This window comes from Musca autumnalis, unplaced genomic scaffold (assembly GCF_047663935.1).
Source record: "Musca autumnalis isolate F117 unplaced genomic scaffold, ASM4766393v1 scaffold_4, whole genome shotgun sequence".
NCBI classification, from domain to species: Eukaryota; Metazoa; Arthropoda; class Insecta; order Diptera; family Muscidae; genus Musca; species Musca autumnalis.
The window spans coordinates 72419833-72442002 of record NW_027411977.1 but is presented as its reverse complement, the minus strand read 5'-3'; the positions used below and the strand labels follow the sequence as shown (position 1 = coordinate 72442002).

The window sequence follows — 22170 nt, the reverse complement described above, 5'->3', positions numbered from 1 at the left end:
ACAATGGCAAAACATTGCCCACTCCATGCAAACAGCCGCAAAATCAGTACTTGGATACCAGAGACCTCCACCAAGGAATCCATGGTGTGAGCAGGAGTGTCGTAGTGCTACCGAAGAAAAAATGCGGTATATAGGGCTACTTTACAATCAGTAGTAACGCGTAGCGCACGACAGAGGTATCGGGAGAAAAGGAGAGAGGAGAAACGTCTTTTCCACAGGAAAAAGAGAGATATGGAAAGGCGGGAGTGTGAACAAATCTAGATGTACAGGAGACAGAATGAAGTCCGAAAAAAAACCTGAGCATCCTGTGTCCCGTCCATAAGAAAGGAGATAAGACTTTATGCTCCAACTATAGTGGCATTATTCTTCTCCCTATCACCTACATGATAGTGTCAGGGATATTGTGCGAACGACTAAAGCCCATAGTCAACGAAATAATTAGACCATACCAATGCGGCTTTAGACCTCGCAAGTCCACCATTGACCAGATATTTACCCTGCGGCAAATCCTGGAGAAGATCCAACAGCTGCAGATCGACACCTACCACCTTTTTGATGATTATAAAGCAGCCTTCGACAGCCCGATCCCTAGTTAGAACATGTAATTAACAAAAATGTTGACCACAACAACAAACAAAAAATTTAAAAAAATAAAGCATTTTTTCTGCAAGGGAGGCACCTTCAAAATAACTCAAACAAAAAAAAAAAAAAAAAAAAAATCGCACATTGGTAATTATGTATGTAGTTGATTCACCCTTTTGTGAAGATTATCCCGGTGGCTGAATTTCAGACAAAGTTGGACAATTTTGTAAAAGTCTATAATATAAAAATATAATTTTGTAAAAACAAGTAAAAAAGTTTCAGTCGGCTTTGCAGAGAGATATATACCCTCAGCTAATGTGAAGCGAAACTTTCAACTCCGGACAGATCGAATGTATTTAAGGTCTCTTCAGAATTTTGTGGCCCTTTTTGGACATTTCAACTTGCCGACAAAAATGTGGATTAGGAATTAACTGCACTATGACACAAATGTTGAACTTTTGTAGGTACCCTTAGGGACGACCGATATGGGCCATTTTAGAAATTAAACTAAATTTTGATAAAATATTAGGAGATCCCCATTCAAGTGATATCGTCCTAGCATTTTAGTGACATTTTTTAAATATTGGGGAGAAGTACCGAAAGTTGTGGACCGGTATTGCCCATGAAACTAAGTTTGGATATAATATGACGAAGACCAAATGTTGGAACAAATCGGTTGAACAGTTCGAGAGTTATCGTGCTCTCCTACCGCCATATATGATGACATAGGGGTTTTTTACACCTTTCGAACATTTTTGAAGTTTTGTGGGGGAGGTACCTGAAGGAGTGGATCGATATAGCCCATCTTCGAATTTAAACTATGTTTTGATAAAATATTACGAAGGCCAAATTTTGGACCGAATCGGCAGATCCGTTCGAGAATTATCTTTCGCTCCAACCACCTCACACGGTGTCATAGGGGTTGTTTTGCAACTTTCAGGCTATGTTCTCAGGAAGTATGGACTTGCCCCTAATGAATCTTGTACCGTCGTATAGGGGGCAGTGAATACAAGTTGCTAAAACAAAAATCAAAACGATCCCACAGATGGCCCTAAACTGAACTTTTCCGAAATTTGGTGTTGGAGGTACCCGAAGGAGTTTACCGATTAAGTCCATATTGAAACCTTATCTAATTCTGGTACACATTTCACGATGGGCAAAGTATGAACCAAATCGGTTATCCGCTTCAAGAGTTATCGTGCGCACTAATTTTCCGAACATTTTCGAACTTTTGTGGGGGAGGTACCGGAAGGAGTGGACCGATATAGCCCATCTTCGAAGTTAAACTAAGTTTGGGCAAAATATTACGAAAGCCAAAATTTGAACCGAATCGGTTCATTTGTTCGAGAGTTATCGTGCGCTCCAGCCAGACAGACAGACAGACGGACATTGCTCAATCGACTTCAAATTGTCTGAAACACATTTCGTCCAAACATCCTTGGGGTCTAAAACCATTATTTCGATGAGGCACATTTTGCCCGTATGAAAGTGTATATCACCAATATTTTTGAAAATTTAACGTTGCTGAAGCCAGGGTTTACCCTTTTAGAACACGCGACTTGTGATTGTATATTATACAAATTAAATGTTTTTGGCTAAAATGAGATGTTTTTGGACGTGGCAAAAAATATTTGCATCAAAAGTTAATTTGCGTGGAAGCTGTGGCTATATTTATGTTAAAAAATAGGTAAAAATGGGTTGAACCAACGTGTCTTTTTTTGTTTTCTCTTGATTTGTGAATAAACCAAACTTTTCACGATTTTCCTGTCAAAGTAAAAGTAGAAGCAAACTAAATAAGGATCATCTCACTAATGTATTACTTTTCAAAATTTTATCTGCTTCTACCATTAAATGATGCTGACATTTTGAAGCCAGATTTACAGTGTTTTTTTGACATTTTCTTCTAATTTCATTCCGCAAACAGGTTTTTCAAAAAATCGTATATTGGATTGTAGAACTCGCGATTCTGAGTTATTTGATATATGTGCCGTGAATGTAGTCTACACAGCTTCATAGAAATCTGCATCCAAATACGGAAATTGTGTGCGAACATTTTTCTAAAAATCATATTTTTCGGGCCAAATTTTTACAATTGTCATTCGAACTCCTCGTACTTGATTGCACATTCTAGTTTTTTACGTTCCGGATCCAATAAATCATTCCTCGTGAAAATTCATCTACTAAAACGCGAGTTACGATAAATTCCTAAGTAGAAAAATCACCTAAAAATGTTTTTGAAAATATCGCGTATTTTATCGCGTTTTCTGCGGTTCCACTGTAATGAAACAACTAATACAGCATCTTCGTTTTAGCGAAAACAGAGATTTGAAAACTTCAATGATAAGGGAGCTACATTCATTTTATCCCAAAAAATAGTGTGGGATGCTACATCCACGGTTCTTGATTGATCGCCTTGAAGTAGATATATATCGATGTAGATTTTCATGGTGGACATTGAAATCGGATGCGGACAAAAATTGTATTCACTTTGCGCAAATTAGCGACATTTTATAGGTTTTTTAGTGCTAAGATGCAGCCGATGCTACATCTTAGCCTCCAAATTAAATTTCGAAAAATATATACAAATTAAAAGATATGGTCTTGCTGTACATGAAAATCACATGCGGACAAAATGATTTTGATAGTTACGCGATTTACACCTATTTTAAAATGCATATAAATTAAAATGGGTTATGTGACCTCTACTTCCATTTCAGAAGCCTTGAGATATATCCTCAGCAATCCAATTATCTTCCTCAATAGGAAATCTGTTATATGAATGTCTATAAAGCAAAATCCGTATATTTTAATGGGAGATTTAAGCAAAATAAAGGACGTATTCCTATAGATTTTTCCAAAATTTTATACTACATAATGAATGTGAAAAAATATTTTTTCAAACAAAAAATTATTTTTTTAACCAAAACATGTGTTTATTTTGGCTGTGACATCGAAACTATAATACCAATCTGTATGATTTTTGTCTCATTTGATTCGCCGTGAAGTTTTGCTCCCATACGAATTTTTTCGTAATTTTATAGCGGGTAAATGGACCTTTATTTTGAAAAAAGTTGACTTACATTCAATAATTTATCAATTTATTATACATTTCGCGAGTACTGAGTAACATTTAACAAATATTATGCAATCTACTAACTTAAGCCACTTCCAGATAACTTTTTAGTAGCAATTGCTCGTGGTAAAATAATTAGCGTTTTTATAATAATTTCTTCTTTAAAACGAAAATAAAACCGCCATAACTTTTGTCCGCATCAACAAAAAACTGGCTCGCGAGCGGATTCGTACCGGGAATTTGTTTCTTAACCCATGTACCAAAAATCTCTGATGTAGCGCGAAAAAAAATTTAACATTTTTTTTGAAATGGAATATGAAATATTTGACAACATTCGTGATATACCCTCGTTAGCACAAATGCTGAGGGTATAAAAATAATTCTTAGGTTGTATACTATATGACGATTTTTCTGCTGTAACAAACATTTTGAAGAAAATTATTTCTTAAAACAGAATGTACACATCGCCACCATTCCACTGAATATCATATCGCTCATTTACTCAAAGAGTGACACATTTCAAAAAATCCACTTTCGAGAAAACGCGTTTTAAGTTGGCGAAGAAAATTTGACTTCCCACTTAAAAATATTGTTGCACAAAAACTAAAATAACTACTTGTACCATATTTTGCAAGCAGTTAGCCAGATATCAGTGCTAAACTTCTGTGCATGATCAATCATGATATGAAGAGTTTTAGTGCTTCATAAACTCAAAAAACTTTTGTGTTGAATTATGCGAAACTCGTAGTAAATGATCTGTAACTCGTCGAGTTTTAGAGATATCAGTATGAAAATTTGACACAAGATAAAGTAGAAGTCGTAGAAAAAAATGGAAATTGCTAACTCAGAAAACACATTTTTCGAGTTATGCCACTCTTTGAGTAAATGAGCGATATCTGTGTGTTTGATTATTAGCAAACTCTTACAAAATGCGTTTAAATTCTGTTCTTAGTTTTAACGTTTTTTAACATTTTTTATTTTATCTTCGAAATTTTAATATTAACATCGATTTATACCGCGAGTTTTGAATATTTTTGAAAACAAATTGCACATCCATAGAATTTGACATGTTCTTTCTTCGAATCAAATTAGGAAACTCGCGTTATTATAAGTGCAAAAATCGGTTTGAACCCATTTTTATACACTCCACCATACTATGGGTTGTATATTAAATTTGTCATTCTGTTTGTAACTACTTGATGTAATTTTGCACAAAATATTACGACTGCCAAATTTTGGATAGAATCGGTTGATGCATTCGAGAGTTATAGTGCATAGGGGTGCCATAGGGTGTTTTACAGTTTTCCGGGAATATTCGGAGGAAGTATGGACTTGCTCCGGAAAAAAACTTGAACCGTCGTAAGGGGAACAGCTAATAAAAATTATTGAAAAACTGCACTGTTCTGAAGTTTTATGTGGCAGGTATCCGTAGGAGCAGACCGACGCGCAGTGGTTCAGAATCGTTTTTTCCTGGTCAAAATTCTGTAACTATTGAACGGATAGAGACATTTTCATAATTCTTTTTTGTTAGAAAGATAACACAATCATCTTTCAGACGAATTATAAGCTGTCAAATTCGGTCCGGTAGTTGCAGAGAAATTCATGGTCAAAGTTCAACTTTTGAGTTTTTTAACCATTTTTCATCAAAATATGAGTGTTTTTGTGGTTTCTATATCTTCCTATGTATTAAAGATGGTCAAACACCAACAAAAAAACAACAAAATTACCAAAAAAACTAAAAAAAAATGTCAAAAAATTGTTTTCAAAAAAAATTAAAAAAAAATTTACAAAAAAATTTTAATTTTTTGAAAAATTAAAAAAATACTCCTTGGGTTTTCATAAAACTTATATAACTCGTATAAAAACTCATATACTCAAAAAATTGTAATTTGTGTCAAAACGCTGTAATTCATATGGAAACAGTATAGAAAAACTCACAGTTTTACCCATGTAATTTCAATAAATTGAAAAAAGTGTTAAACGGACGGAACGGGACGGGTACAAAAGTATATATGGGCTGAAAGACGAAACTCTCGGGCATCTTTTTGTGAAAACAGAGCTATGTTCCATGTTGTTCCACAAAAGTTCTAGTTCACTAAATTTGGAATTTCATAAAATTTAGTACCTAAGAAAAAATAAAATAGTTCATGTTGTGTAAACGCTAAGGTAATTTACTAAAACGATTTTTAAAGGCCACAATCCTACCTACCTTACAAAAATTATTGAATACAATATCTGTTATAGTTTCCGAGAAATAGCTACGTCTTTCTCTAGAAATTTGCAAAAATTACCTATTTCCCAAAAATTGTGAAAAAGTTCGTCTTTAGGGGCTGACTGACACCTTTCAATATTTTTACCTAATTTTTTGGTTTCCTTAGTTTCAATATGTTTACTATCGAATCCCATATAGAAATTAAATATCTTTGACAGAACAAAAATTTGATTTTTGACCAGGAAAATCGATTCCTGAACCATTGTGCGACGTAGTCCATATTCAAACCTTATCTACGTCTGTTGGAAATTTTACGATGTGCAAACCAGTAAGGAAAGGATCCATCACATAGTCCAAATATCATCAAAATTGGACATATATAGCGTGTTTCGTGCATCAAATACCTCAAATCGGTCGAAAAAATATATATGGGAGCTATATCCAAATCTGAACCGATTTCGATATGATTTGGCACAGTTATTTCTAGACTAACCACCGTCACACATTCCAAATTTCATTGAAATCGGACAAATATAGCGTGTTTCGTGCATAAAATACCTCAAATCTGCCTAAAATATATATGAGAGCTATATCCAAATCTGAACCGATTTTGACATAATTTGGCACACTTATTTCTAGGCCAAACAAATCCCGTCAAAAATTTCAAATTTTATTGAAATCGTACATATATAGCGCGTTTCATGCATCAAATACCTAAAATCGGCCGAGAATATATATGGGAGCTATATCCGAATTTGAACCGATTTCTATATAATTTGGCACACTTATTACTAGACTAAGTTCCGTCGCACATTCCAAATTTAATTGAAAGCGGACATATATAGCGTGTTTCGTGCACCATATACCTTAAATCGGGTGAAAATATATATGGGGGCTATATCCAAATCTGAACCGATTTTTACCAAAATAAATAGCGTTCGTCTTTTGGCCAAAAAAACTATCTTCCCCAATTTTCATGCGAATCGGACAATAAATGCGACCTGAACTTTGTTTACAAAAATACATGGACAGACGGACATGCGTAAATCGACTCAGAAAATGATTCTATGTATATCCCTAAAAGGAACTATGGGTCTATCTCGTTTCCTTTTGCATGTTACAAACTAATGCACAAAGACATAATACCCCTTACCACAAGGTGGTGTAGGGTATAAAAATGAACCAAATCGGTTACCCTCTTCAAGAGTTATCGTGCGCATAATTTTTCCGAACATTTTTTAGCTTTTGTGGGGGAGGTACCTGAAGTAGTGGACCGATATGGCTCACCTTCGAACTTAAACTAAGTTTGGAAAAAATATTACGAAGGCCAAAATTTGGACCAAATCAGTTCATCCGTTCGAGAGCTATTGTACGCTCCGGCCAGACAATCAGACAGATGGACGGACGGACATTGCTAAATCGGCTCCAAATTGTCTAAAACGGATTCGTCCAAACCATTATTTCGATAAGACATATTTAATCCGTATGAAAGTGTATGTACCCTTATTAGCATAAATGCTGAGGGTATACAAATTGTATGCGGATGTGCTCGCAATTTTTTTTTTATTATACCCTCCACCATAGTATGGAGGGTATATTAAGTTTGTAACACATCGAACTAATCATTTGCGACCCTATAAAGTATATATATTCTTGATCAGGATAAAATTCTAAGACGATCTAGCCATGTCCGTCTGTCCGTCTGTCCGTCTGTTGTAATCACTCTAGCGTCCGCAATGATTGAGATAGAGTGCTGAAGTTCGAAGATGGGCTATATCGGTCCACTCTTTTGTATAGCCCCCATATAACGGTACCTCCGGTTTTATGGTATTTTGACGTTCTTCGCCACATTTACAGACCGAATTAGCTATAATTTGGTACTTAGGGTTCCTAGTGATCAACAAATTTATATCCCTAAGGATATGGGCATAGGTCCATGTTTTGGTATAGTCCCCATATAACGGTACCTCCCGATTTTCGGTATTTTGAGAATTTTAGCCACAATTTTTAACCGAACTACCTGCAATTTAACATTTGAGGTTCTCAGTGGTCATGAAACATCTCCACGAAACTTCGTCAACATAGGTCCATGGTTTGGTATAGCCCCCATATATCGGTACCTCCCGATTTTCGGTATTTTGATCATTTTAGCTACAATTTTTAACCGAACTAGCTGTAATTTGCCGTTTGAGGTTTTCAGTGGTCATCAAATATCTCCACCAAACATCGTCAACATAGGTCCATGTTTTGGTATGGCCCCCTTATAACCGTACCTCCCGATTTTCGGTATTTTGAGCATTTTAGTTAAAATTTTTAACCGAACTAGCTGTAATTTGACATTTGAGGTTCTTAGTGGTCATGAAACATCTCCACGAAACATCGTCAACATAGGTCCATGTTTTGGTATGGCCCCCTTATAACCGTACCTACCGATTTTCGGTATTTTGAGCATTTTAGTTACAATTTTTAACCGAACTAACTGTAATTTGCCATTTGAGGTTCTTAGTGGTCATGAAACATCTCCACGAAACATCGTCAATATAGGTACATGTTTTGGTATAGCCCCCATATATCGGTACCTCCCGATTTTCGGTATTTTGAGAATTTTAGCTACAGCTTTTAACCGAAATAGCTGTAATTTGACATTTAAAGTTCTCAGTGGACATAAAACATCTCCAACGAAACATCGTCAACATAGGTCCATGTTTTGGTATAGCCCCCATATAACGGTATCCCCCGATTTTCGGTATTTTGAGAATTTTAGCTGCAATTTTTAACTTATCTGTAATGATCGGTATTTTGAGAATTCAAAAATAATCGTGAATATAGGTCCATGTTTTGGTGTATCCCCCATATAACTTTACCTCCCGATTTTCGGGAATTTTCAGTGGTCACGAAATTTCTTCACTAAAATTCGTCAACATGGGTCCATTTTTGAGGGTCTACATTGTTTTGATGAAACTACCCTCAATTTGACTCTTGAAGTTCCCTGCAGCTATAAATCTTTTCCGCCAAAAAATGTAAAGATAGGTTGACTCTTTGATATAGCCCCGTAGGTGGTACCTTTCACCTAGCTGAACACATTTTTTAGATTAGATAACACTGTGCAACAAAATGGGGAAGAAAGGCCTTGGTGAGTTTATTATGAACCCCGAAGGACAGATCCGCCGTGAGTCGAACTTCCGCGTTATGGCGTAATGAAATTTTTGTTAGAGACCCTGTGGGCCATCAGGAATTAGCGTTATATATTTGCTCACTGTTGCTTAAGTGCTCTACAAAAACAACAAACAAAGATATAATGCTAATTAATGATGGCTTACAGGGTCTCTTGCAAAAACTTCATCACGCCATAACGCGGAAGTTCGACTCACGGTGCATCTGTCCTTCGGGGTATTTAATATACTCACCATTGTCGAAAAGTTGTTACACCTAAAATTGTGAAAGGACCCTAACTATTCCATTTTAATTAAGACTTTTTTATGGTGGAGGGTATAAAAAGTTCGGCCCGGCCGAACTTAACGACTCTTTACTTGTTTTTAAATGGAATTGCAAAGAATAAATGCTGAGGGTATAAAATATATTTTTTGTTGTTGTAAAGTGTTGTTTATTTTTTAATAAACTTTTACTTTGCATGCATATTATAAAATTTATTTCATGCAAATGAGCTTTTTACAAATGTTTTGTGATGTTGCAGTATGTTTATATTTATGTACACCTGTAATATGTGACAGAGTTTGTTGTTTGTAGTATGAATATCATTGTAGAGTATGTATGTATATTTGTATACAGGTCTGTATATGAGATGAAGTAATAAAATTTAATTTTCTTTTGTTTTTTTTTTAACTGTCATAAGGAGACGCAACTCAAACTCAACAAAACTTGACAATCATTTTCTTTGCTGCAAAACAAACAATTCTTACCGTAAATTGGGGGGCGCAAAGTGAGTGTTGTTGGTTGGTGTTGATCTCTATTTGTTTTATTTTTTTCAGTTCACATACATACATTGTATGTGTGCTGTACACATACTACTTATTGTATGTGTTTGATTGTGCACGGTGCACAGTGCATAACATTTCATAAATCCAATATTGATTTGTTTACTGTTTTGGAGTTTTTAATTAATTTTTGATGTTGATGTTGTTGTGATGTTGTCTTATCAACAGATTTGCAGAGTGCAATTTGTGATTGAAGAGCTTGTGGTTTTTGGTGGTGGTGGTGGTGGAGGAGGTGCGTGTTTGTGGTGGGTGGTGTTGTTCAAAGTGTTGCCGTTCTTGACATTGTGGCTGGTCGTGGTGGTGGTAATTGATGAAGTGCGTTTTAATTGATATTTTTACGAATTGATTGATTGATTGATTCAAGTCAAATGACAAAAGTTGTTGTTTGCCACGTTGAGGAATTTGTTTTTATTTCGATTAGTTTAATTTGTCATGTTTTTTTTAGTTTTAGAGCGTGCATTTCGAGGAGTTTATATTCGATTTAATTCAGTTTCATTTGATTTACATATTTGGTTATTGTGGTAAATAATATCGATTGTTAGCATTCCAAGTGTGTGGTGTATCGATACTTTGATAGTGTGACACCGATATTGAGGCTAATTTGGAAAAGATATTTTTAATAATTTTAAGAAAAAAAGAAAAAAATCAGAAAATTTTTAAATAGACAAAGTGATGCAGTGTAAAGAAGAAGAAGAAATAAATAGCTGAAGTTTTGTTTTTTTCTTGCTTTGGAAAATATAGATAAATAGATAGATAGATTTAAGCGTAATTAGGAAATAGGAAATTTGTAGTGATTCTTAGACAGTTTCATTTTCATTTTCTGTTTTTTTAGTTTTATTCTAAGATTTGTTGCAAAAAAGCTTTAAGCCTTGCCATTTCGCCTTTACATTTTACACAGACAGTTGGGTTGGGTTTACAGAAAAAACACAAAGGAAACAATTTCAACTTACGTCTTGAGCCCATTCGCTTCACCGTTTGTTCCGTACCCAAACTCATGGCACGACCCACCGCCTTCAATGATTTCAATATTTCCTCCGGATCTCTACGTGCCACCGAAGATCGACGACGACCCACCAAATAGGTGGCAGGAGGTGGAGCCATATCATCTTCTCGATTCTTATCAGCATCCTGAAATGATGAACGTCGAGATCCAGGCAATGATCTCGAAAAATCTTTGCCCAACTGATAGACTTCCACTTCCAATGTTTCCGATTGGGATGAACCACGTCGCGAACCGGCAATCCATGCATGATCCGGATGCAATAGAGACGTACCATCACCAATCGAATCCACATCATCCGAAATGGAACGTTGCATATTATAATCTCTACGCAACAGACGTGAAACATCGCCTCCGGGACCGCCCGCAGCTATGGAGCCGCGTGGTGATACACTGGGGGATTTCGACATGCTAATGCCGCGCAAACCTTTTGGATCTTCGAGACGACACCATATGGCACGATCGTCTAGAAATACCTGTTGCAATTCAATATTACACTCGCCCAGAAATATGGACTCGGTATGTGGTACTAAATCCCACAATTGTATATCAATGTAACGATCCATGAGGTGTTCAGCTTTCACGTGAGCAAATGATAATGTTGCATTCCATATCGGGTTCTGTGTAGGTGGACTAACTTCGGTTTGTTGGACAGAACCGTCACCGCTGAAAACAGAGACAAAAAGAATTAGTTTTTGTTGCTGGTGTTAATTAATAGCAATGGAATTGTGTATTTTGGAGAGAGAAATATGTACATTAGGGCGATCCAAAAAACAAAATTTCGAAATTTTTTCTTTATACTTGTATGAAATTTTATGGCGATCGGTTAACGTTAACCCGTGCCACCCGAGCTATCTTTGTTTCCATGGGACCAAAGCTGCATTTATACGAAAATTTGCTAAAGGCTGCAATTATGGTCCAATCCATGAAAAAACAAAACTAATTGGTTGCGGCTTCAAACGAATCCTACACAAATTTCTGAAAATCGTAACGGCTTTTAATATATGAATATTTGGCGGATTTTCGATATTTTGACCACTGTATAGCTACATCAAAATGCGATCCAATTTTTAAAAATTTTAGTGGGATTCGTTTTTAGCCACAAAAATGAACTGGACCATAATATCGGCCTTTAGAGAATTTTCGTGAAAATGCTCCATTGGCCCCGTACAAATTTCGCGGTGGCTCGGGTTAACGTCAACCGATAGCAATTTAAGGATTTTTGAATCAAATGGAAAAATTTTAGAGTATTTAAAAAAAGAAATTTTGTTTTTCTTTTTGGGTCGCCCTAATGCACACATGTAAATATTATGAGAGAAAAATGTAAAAACTGTAGATTAAAAGCTGCCTGATTTCAGATGTACTTGCACAGTACCATACATCAAATACAATAGATTAGGAAAGATGTTACAACAACAGCTTAAGGCGACACACTGTTTTATGGCTGCACGAGTTTGGTTGCGGATTTGTAGATAGTCGATGATTCAAATATCTGGTCTCCTGTTGTACACGGGTGGTGGAAAGACTTGGCTAAAAACTAAATTCTTCAACATCAATTTTATCTGTTAGGCCACAGATATTTTCATTTACAATTTTACATTTAAATCGCCTATAATAATGTAAATGACATGGACAGAAAACCGATCATATATTTTTCAAAGGGTCATCATACATAGAAGACCCTTTCAAAGGGTCATCTATACATAGAAGACCCTTTCAAAGGGTCATCTATACATAGAAGACCCTTTCAAAGGGTCATCTATACATAGATGACCCTTTCAAAGGGTCATCTATACATAGAACACCCTTTCAAATGGTCATCTATACCATGAACACCCTTTCAAAGGGTCATCTATACATAGAACACCCTTTCAAAGGGTCATCTATACATAGAAGACCGTTTAAAAGGGTCATCTATACATAGAAGACCCTTTCAAAGGGTCATCTATACATTCAAGGCCCTTTCAAAGGGTCATCTATACATAGAGACCCTTTCAAAGAGTCATATATACATTGAAGACCCTTTCAAAGGGTCATCTATACATAGAAGACCCTTTCAAAGTGTCACCTATACATAGAAGACCCTTTCAAAGGGTCTATGTATAGATGACCCTTTGAAAGAGCCTTTAAAAGGGTCATCTATAGGTAGAACACCCTTTCAAAGGGTCATCTATACATAGACGACCCTTTCAAAGGGTCATCTATACATAGAAGAACCTTTCAAAGGGTCATCTATACATTGAAGGCCCTTTTAAAGGGTCATTTCAAAGGGTCATCTATTCACAGAAGACCCTATCAAAGGTTCATCTATTCATAGAAGACCCTTTCAAAGGGTCATCTATACATATGCAATCCTTTCAAAGGGCCATTTATACATAGAAGAACCTTTCAAAGGGTCACCTATACATAGAAGACCCTTTCAAAGGGTCATCTATATAGAGAAGACCCTTACATAGAAGACCCTTTCAAAGGGTCATCTATACATATAATACCCTTTCAAAGGGTCATCTATACATAAAGACCCTACATAAAAGACCCTTTGAAAGGGTCATCTATACATAGGGTCATCTATACATAGAAAACCCGTTCAAAGGGTCATCTTTACATAGATGACCCGTACAAAGGGTCATCTATACATAGAAGGCCCTTTCAAAGGCTCATCTGTACATAGAAGACGCTTGCAAAGTGCCATCTATACATAGAATACCCTTTCAAAGGGTCATCTATATATAGAAGCCCCTTTCAAAAGGTCATCTATACATAGAAGATCCTTTCAAAGGATCATCTATACATAGAGTACCCTTTCAAAAGGTCATCTATACATAGAAGACCTTTCAAAGGGTCATCTATACATAGAAGACCCTTTCAAAGGGTCATCTGTACATAGAAGACGCTTGCAAAGTGTCATATATACATAGAAGACCCTTTCAAAGGGTCATCTATATATAGAATACCCTTTCAAAAGGTCATCTATACATACAAGGCCCTTTCAAAGGCTCATCTTTACATAGAAGACGCTTGCAAAGTGCCATCTATACATAGAATACCCTTTCAAAGGGTCATCTATACATAGAAGATCCTTTCAAAGGATCATCTATACATAGACTACCCTTTCAAAATGTCATCTATACATAGAAGACCCTTTCAAAGGGTCATCTATACATAGAAGACCCTTTCAAAAGGTCATCTGTACATAGAAGACGCTTGCAAAGTGTCATCTATACATAGAAGGCCCTTTCAAAGGCTCATCTGTATATAGAAGACGCTTGCAAAGTGCCATCTATACATAGAATACCCTTTCAAAGGGTCATCTATACATAGAAGACCCTTTCAAAGGGTCATCTATACATAGAAGACCCTTTAAAAGGGTCAGCTATACATAGAAGACCCTTTCAAAGGGTCATCTATACATAGAAGGTCCTTTCAAAGGGTCATCTATACATAGAAGACCCTTTCAAATGATCATCTATACATAGAACACCCTTTCAAAGGGTTATCTATACATAGAAGAACCTTTCAAAGGGTCATATATACATAGAACACCCTTTCAAAGGGTCATATATACATAGAACACCCTTTCAAAGGGTCATCTATACATAGAAGACCGTTTAAAAGCGTCATCTATACATAGAAGACCCTTTGAAAGGGTCATCTATACATTCAAGGCCCTTTCAAAGGGTCATCTATACATAGAGACCCTTTCAAAGGGTCATATATACATTGAAGACCCTTGCAAAGGGTCATCTATACATAGAAGACCCTTTCAAAGTGTCACATATACATAGAAGACCCTTTCAAAGGGTCATCTATACATAGAAGAACCTTTCAAAGGGTCATCTATACATTGAAGGCCCTTTTAAAGGGTCATTTCAAAGGGTCATCAATTCACTGAAGACCCTATCAAAGGTTCATCTATTCATAGAAGACTCTTTCAAAGGGTCATCTATACATATGAAATCCTTTCAAAGGGCCATTTATGCATAGAAAAACCTTTCAAAGGGTCACTTATACATAGAAGACCCTTTCAAAGGGTCATCTATATAGAGAAGACCCTTTCAAAGGGGCATCTATACATGGAAGACCCTTTCAAAGGGTCATCTATACATGGAAGACCCTTTTAAAGGGTTATTTCAAAGTGTCATCTATTCATAGAAGACCTTTTCAAAGGGTCATCTATACATTGAAGGCCCTTTTAAAGGGTCATCTATACATTGAAGCACCTTTCAAGGGGTCATCTGTAAATTGAAGGCCCTTTTAAAGGGTAATTTCAAAAGGTCATCTAAACATAGAAGACCCTTTCAAATAGTCATCAATACATAGAAGACCCTTTCAAAGGGTCATCTATACATAGAAGTCCTTTTCAAAGGTTGTCTATACATAGAAGACCCTTTCAAAGGATCATATTTACATAGAAGACCCTTTTAAAGGTCTGATAATTGAACTTATTTAAAATTGGAAAAAAACATCTCCAAACCGTTTAGTACCAAAAGCCATTTTCGACAATTCGGTAGCCTGTCGTGACATCATGGGTCGATCTCTAATGGAATGCGTATAATTTTAAGGCAGTTAGAGACTTCGGCGTAGACATAAACACATCAAACTACACTGATAAAGAATGTATTGGTATTGAACCATGCCCTACTTTGGTCTAGTTATGAATTTAAAAAACAAAACGCTAATACCATCCGTGCTAATGAATGTTTTTAAAGGCTTGGTAATTGCGCAAGTAGATAAGACAGTTAGTGCTTGGAGCGTATCGGCTCTACGACGACATATGTATGATGCATGGCGATACAGGCATAATGGGAAGGCCAACGCTCCGATGGAGCGGAAGGCGAACATAAAAACATGAAGACCCTTTCAAAGGGTCATTTGTACATAGAAGGCCTTTTACAGGCTCATCTGTACACAGAAGACCCTTTCAAAGGGTCATCTATACATAGAAGTCCTTTTCAAAGGGTCGTCTATACATAGAAGACCCTTTCAAAGGATCATATTTACATAGAAGACCCTTTTAAAGGTCTGATAATTTAACTTATTTAAAATTGGAAAAAAAAACATCTCCAAACCGTTTAGTACCAAAAGCCATTTTCGACAATTCGGTAGCCTGTCGTGACATCATGGGTCGATCTCTAATGGAATGCGTATAATTTTAAGGCAGTTAGAGACTTCGGCGTAGACATAAACGCATCAAACTACACTGATAAAGAATGTATTGGTATTGAACCATGCCCTACTTTGGTCTAGTTATGAATTTAAAAAACAAAACGCTAATACCATCCGTGCTAATGAATGTTTTTAAAGGATTGGTAATTGCGCAAGTAGATAAGACAGTTAGTGCTTGGAGCGTATCGGCTCTACGATGACATATGTATGATGCATGGCGATACAGGCATAATGGGAAGGCCAACGCTCCGATGGAGCGGAAGGCGAACATAAAAACATGAAAGGCAACAAAAAGAGATGAGTGGTAATCTATTTTTAATTCGGCTTATAGGCTTATATGTTCTGCAAAGAGCCACCTACGTTAGTATGTAAATTTCGGCTTTTGCGAAACTCAAAGCTCAAAGATTCTCAAGTATATGTATGTATATTGGATATCAGTAAATTGAAAACAGCACTGACGGACCGTATGGCCTACATTAAGGGTTCTCGAAAAGTTTTTTGCTCGTGGTTTATATAACACTGTGCAAAATGAAAATTATTAACCATATTCTGACACCGCAGTGTGATAGAACACCAAAAATGAGAAGACACGTGTCTCGCCGTTTTTCCCTATCTCATCAACTCTCGTGGTTATAGGCCTCCAAAGGTGTGAGGCTTTGATAAAGAAAGGGTCATTTACTCAGGACTATATCTTCCAAACCGTTAGTAAATTTGAATTTATCTCGGAGGCAAAGTTGTAGCTCTTGTCTTAAAGAACATAAATTGTGAACACATATAACCCATTAAACTTCATCTGCAAGGTCAAAATCGCCATGGTCAAATTTCTTTTAAAATTTTTCTCAAGTTTTGTTATACAGCTATCAAACCGATCAAATTTGAAGCAAACAACCAACTACAAAAATGTACCCCAGATCTCAGTAAACATCTTTCTAGAATATACGAGCCCTGAAGGAACAGGTCTTAATGGTCAAAATAGCAAAACAATTGCGATTTTTATCCTCTTTTCTCGGCTTCTGCTCCATAGATATTAAACCGTTCAAAATTCAAGAAAATTATCAACCACAATAGTGTAGCAAAGGCTTCAATAAACAACCTTCTGGAATGTGCGAAATGTCTATGAACGGTTTTTAATGGTAAAAATAGCAAAGATCTTTTGAAAATATCCAATTTTTATACTTTTTTCTCCGGCTCTGGTGCAAACATACGCAACCGCCCAACAATTAAGGATACCTTTAACCACAAAAATGTACCTAAGATTTCAATAAACAACTTTTTAGAACATATGAAGATTCTAGGAATGATTCTTCAAGCTAGGGAAATAGGGAAAAACGTCTTCTCATTTTTGGTGTTCTATCACACTGTGGAGTCAGAATATGGTTAATAAAACATGACTCAAAAAATTACCCACAGTGTAATTGTACAACTTTGATTTCAGTCTTTATTGACCTTTTTGTTCCAAAAAACATGTCTTAGATTGTAAAAATTTGACAATGATAGAACTTTAACAAGCTGTATTATAACTTACCATCTGGGTAATATTCGAACTTTTGCATAGGCTTCGGGTAGATTTCCATGACCATAGGCTTCATCACGTAACGCCAAATCATCGGCTGCCATTAGCGATACGGCCAATTCACTTCGTTCACTGTGATACCAAACTTGTATTTGTACGCGTCCACTAACCAGTTTTTCTCTGGCAATTTGTTCCTACATATTTTATCAAGTAAAATTTACAAAAAGTGGGTGGCGGGAGAAAATAAAATAATTCAATTAGCAACTTTTAAGAAGAATGAGAAAAAGAAAAAAAAAAACTGTAAACTGTACAAAATTCAAAGAGTAGGACTACAAATCTTGTAGTCAAGTCGAGTCGATAAGTTTTTCTTTTTATGATATATTATATGTTTATATGTTTGTAACTAGTTATTTATGGCATAAATACAATGTTGTTATGTTTTCTTTTGTTGTTGTTGTTTTTTTTGTGGTAAATTACATTTTTCTTGTTCTGTTAATAGTTGAGGTAATTACTTTTGTGGTTGAGACTTTTATGGTGTTTTTTTTTTTTTTTGAGAATGAAAAGAAAAAGAAATAAATATTTACATAATAATTAATTAAGAAATTAAACATAAAAAGCAACTGAAAAGAAATGTTGTTGTTGTTGTATGAGTTTTGCATGTAACACTGAAACGGATGCATTCTGAAATACTAAAAGATGTATATAATATATTTACACCTACATATTTACACATACATATATATTGTATGTACATACATCTATAATAGGCCGGGGCGATTTGAAAACCTTAATGGGCCCTTCGCGTTTCTGATTCCTGGGGTTGAACTGAGCAAAAAAGTCCACTGGACCATATATCTACCGTGAAAATCGAGCCTCCCGATTTTGACTTTAAGTTTTTTATTGACGTTTTTTGGATATTTTGGCATATAACAGCCAAACCATTGAGATTTTCGATCCAGCACAAAGACAAACATTGTAGCCAAGACAGTAATTGAAAACTCTCTAATACATCGCAAAAGCATTGGAATGCTCCTTCAGGCAGTTTTGGCCTTAGGAATGTGCAAACTTTTCGGAAAATGTCGATAAATGACATTGTGCTACAAAATTTGACCCGAAAAATATTCAAGTGTTCTGATGCAAAATTATATCGTGTTGGAATCCATGGACAACGACAATGCCTTTATTTCGTTTGGGTCACTTCGTTTTATTTTTTTAAAACGGTAAAAGTAGTGAAAATCTGGGTTTCTTACATTTTCAAATTTAAACGGGCATATCTTATTTTTTCCACAGCGGATTTCTTTTGATCCTTCTTCCTTTTAAAGGGGTGAATATTGTATTTTGAATAAGCTATTATTGCTTTAAATCGGTTAACAAATGGCTAAGTTATAGTGGTTTATGTCTGAAAAACCCCACAAAAAACCTATAAAGGAATTTCTCATAATTTTCAAAAATATAATGTTTTTTTTGTTTTGTTCAATATTTATTTTGAAAATTATGAGAAATTCCTTTATAGGTTTTTTGTGGGGTTTTTCAGACATAAACCACTATAACTTAGCCATTTGTTAACCGATTTAAAACAATAATAGCTTATTCAAAATACAATATTCACCCCTTTAAAAGGAAGAAGGATCAAGAGAAATCCGTTGTGGAAAAAATAAGATATGCCCGTTTAAATTTGAAAATGTAAGAAACCCAGATTTTCAATACTTTTATCGTTATAAAAAAATAAAACGAAGTGACCCAAACGAAATAAAGGCATTGTCGTTGTCCATGGATCCCAACACGATATAATTTTGCATCAGAACACTTGAATATTTTTCGGGTCAAATTTTGTAGCACAATGTCATTTATCGGCATTTTCCGAAAAGTTTGCACATTCTTAAGACCAAAACTGCCTGAAGGAGTGTTCCAATGCTTTTGCGATGTATTAGAGAGTTTTCAATTACTGTCTTGGCTACAATGTTTGTCTTTGTGTTGGATCGAAAACCTCAATGGTTTGGCTGTTATATGCCAAAATATCCAAAAAACTTCAATAAAAAACTTAAAGTCAAAATCGGGAGGCTCGATTTTCACGGTAGATATATGGTCCAGTGGACTTTTTTGCTCAGTTCAATCCCAGGAATCAGAAACGCGAAGGGCTCATTAAGGTTTTTTTGCTTCCACACAAATCGCCCCACCCTAATCTATAATACTATTACATCAATAATAATTTATCGTATTAATTTAATATTTGTACTAAGATTTTTAAAATATAAAATTCTAAGGATTAAGAACACTTAAGAATACAACAAATGTGTTGGTGAATAAGCTTATCGAAGATAATTTCAGTTGACTTATGTAACACTAAGATATTAAGAAATCACTCCTAATGAAACGTTGCAGTAAGAAAAGAACAACAAAGAGGCCACACACGCGCAATCTATGTCAGTCACTAATTGGTAATAAGTAAAATGAGTGGTTTTGTTTTTTACAATTTTAATGACATAACATATTATTTTCCAGCCTACTGATGATACAGAAGGTAGCTTGTTTACATTACTTTGTAATGTATGTTTGGTATGAGTTACGTCGTTAAACCGAATAAATGATTTTATAACCAAAGTATGCTTGCGGTTGTTGTCGATATTGTCCTGTCCGTTCCTCCGTCGATCTGTCTCATTTGATGTTGGTAATATCCGCCACTTTGGAATATCAGTATGTTTTTGACAAATAACAAGTAAAAAAGTATCAGTCGGCTTTGCCGACAGAGATATACCCTCAGCCTGTGCAAATTGAAACACTTTTTTTCACAAAAAACTTATGTATTTAGGGGGTTTCAAAATTTTGGTCGTATGAACCGACAAAAATGTTGATTAGGATTAAAGTTAAAAAATTTTGCGGAAAGGGTACTTAAAGGAATGGACCGACATAGACCATGGGGGTGCCATAGGGGGTTTTTACACCCTTCGAGCTGTTTTCTCAAGAAGTATGGACTTGCCCCTGAAACAACTTTTACCATCGTAATTGAGGTAGCGAATGTAAGTTGCTTCAACAAAAATCAAAGTGATTCAATAGCAGGTCTTAAAGTGAACTTATCCAAAAATTTTTGTGGGAGGTACAGGATGGAGTGGACAAATATAGTCCATATTCGAACCTGATCTATATCTGGTAGACATTATGAGAATGTGTAAAGTATGGACCAAATCTGTCACTCCCATCAAGAGTTATCGTGCGCACAATTTTTCCGAACATTTTTGAACTTTTGTGGGGTATGTACCTGAAGGAGTGGACCGATATGGCTTGTCTACGAACATAAACTAAGTTTGGAAACAATATGATGGCCAAATTTTGGCCGGAATCGGCATTTCCGTTCGAGAATTATTTTGCGCTTCCACCCATAAACATGGTATCATAGGGTTTGTTTTTCAACTTGTGTGGGAGGTACAGGATGAAGTGGACAAATATAGTCCATATTCGAACCTGATCTATATCTGGTAGACATTATGAGAATGTGTAAAGATGGACCAAATCGGTCACTCCCATCAAGAGTTATCGTGCGCACAATTTTTCCGAACATTTTTGAACTTTTGTGGGGTATGTACCTGAAGGAGTGGACCGATATGGCTTGTCTACGAACATAAACTAAGTTTGGAAACAATATTATGATGGCCAAATTTTGGCCGGAATCGGCATTTCCGTTCGAGAATTATCTTGCGCTTCCACCCATAAACATGGTGTTATAGGGTTTGTTTTTCAACTTTCAGGATATTTTTTCAGGAAGTATGGACTTGCCCCTGAGGAAACTTGTACCTTCGTATAGGGGACAGTGAATACAAGAAGTTACAACAAAAACCAAGGCGATTCGAGAGCAGGCCCTAAACTGAACTTTTCCGAAATTATGTGTGGGAGGTACTCGAAGGAGTTTACCGATTGAGTCCATATTGGAACCTCATCTAAGTCTGATAGAAATTTCATAATGTGCAAAGTATGGACCAAATCGGTTACTCCCTTCAAGAGTTATCATACGCACAAATTTTCCGAACATTTTCGAACTTTTGTGGGGGAGGTACCGGAAGGAGTGGACCGATATAATCCATCTTTGAACTTGAACTAAGTTTGGACAAAATATTACGAAAGCCAAATTTTGGACCGAATTGGCAGATCCGTTCGACAGTTATCTTGCGCTCCAACCACTACACACGGTGTCAGAGGGGTTTTTGTAACTTTCAGGCTATTTTCTCAGAAAGTATGGACTTGCCCCTAATGAAACTTACAGCGTCGTATAGAGGACAGCGAATACAACTTGCGTAAACAAAAATCAATGCGATTCGAGACCAGGTCCTAAACTGAACTTTTTCCGAAATTGTGTGTGGGAGGTACCCGAAGGAGTCGACCGATTGAGTCCAGACAGACAGACGGACGGACATTGCTAGATCGACTCAAAATTGTCTGAAACGGATATCGTACAAACATACTTGGGGTCTAAAACCATTATTTCGACATTTTTGGTCGTATCAAAGCGTAAATACCCTCTTTAGCCTAAAGGCTGAGGGTATAAAAAGGTTGGTCATGTTTTGGTGTGCTCTTCGATTTTTTACTATTGTTTTCTTTTTTTTTAATTTTTGTGAACACACAAACCTAATTTTCTGG

General features: G+C 35.9%; 1 protein-coding gene across 7 annotated transcripts in view; it reads right to left on the bottom strand.

Annotated features, from left to right (window-relative positions):
* Fife (regulating synaptic membrane exocytosis protein fife) overlaps nucleotides 1-22170 on the bottom strand; it is a 402960-nt gene that overhangs the window by 31882 nt on the left and 348908 nt on the right. For 5 of the 7 annotated variants that reach the window (XM_073986964.1, XM_073986962.1, XM_073986961.1 and 2 more), the window contains exons 14-15: nucleotides 17554-17735; nucleotides 10813-11528 (exon numbers count right to left, since the gene is read on the bottom strand). In XM_073986964.1, the coding sequence (XP_073843065.1) occupies nucleotides 10813-11528; nucleotides 17554-17735 (898 nt within the window). Of the gene's footprint in view, nucleotides 1-9841; nucleotides 10459-10812; nucleotides 11529-17553; nucleotides 17736-22170 lie in introns of those variants that run through there. The other 2 variants (XM_073986966.1, XM_073986967.1) reach the window with 1 other exon arrangement.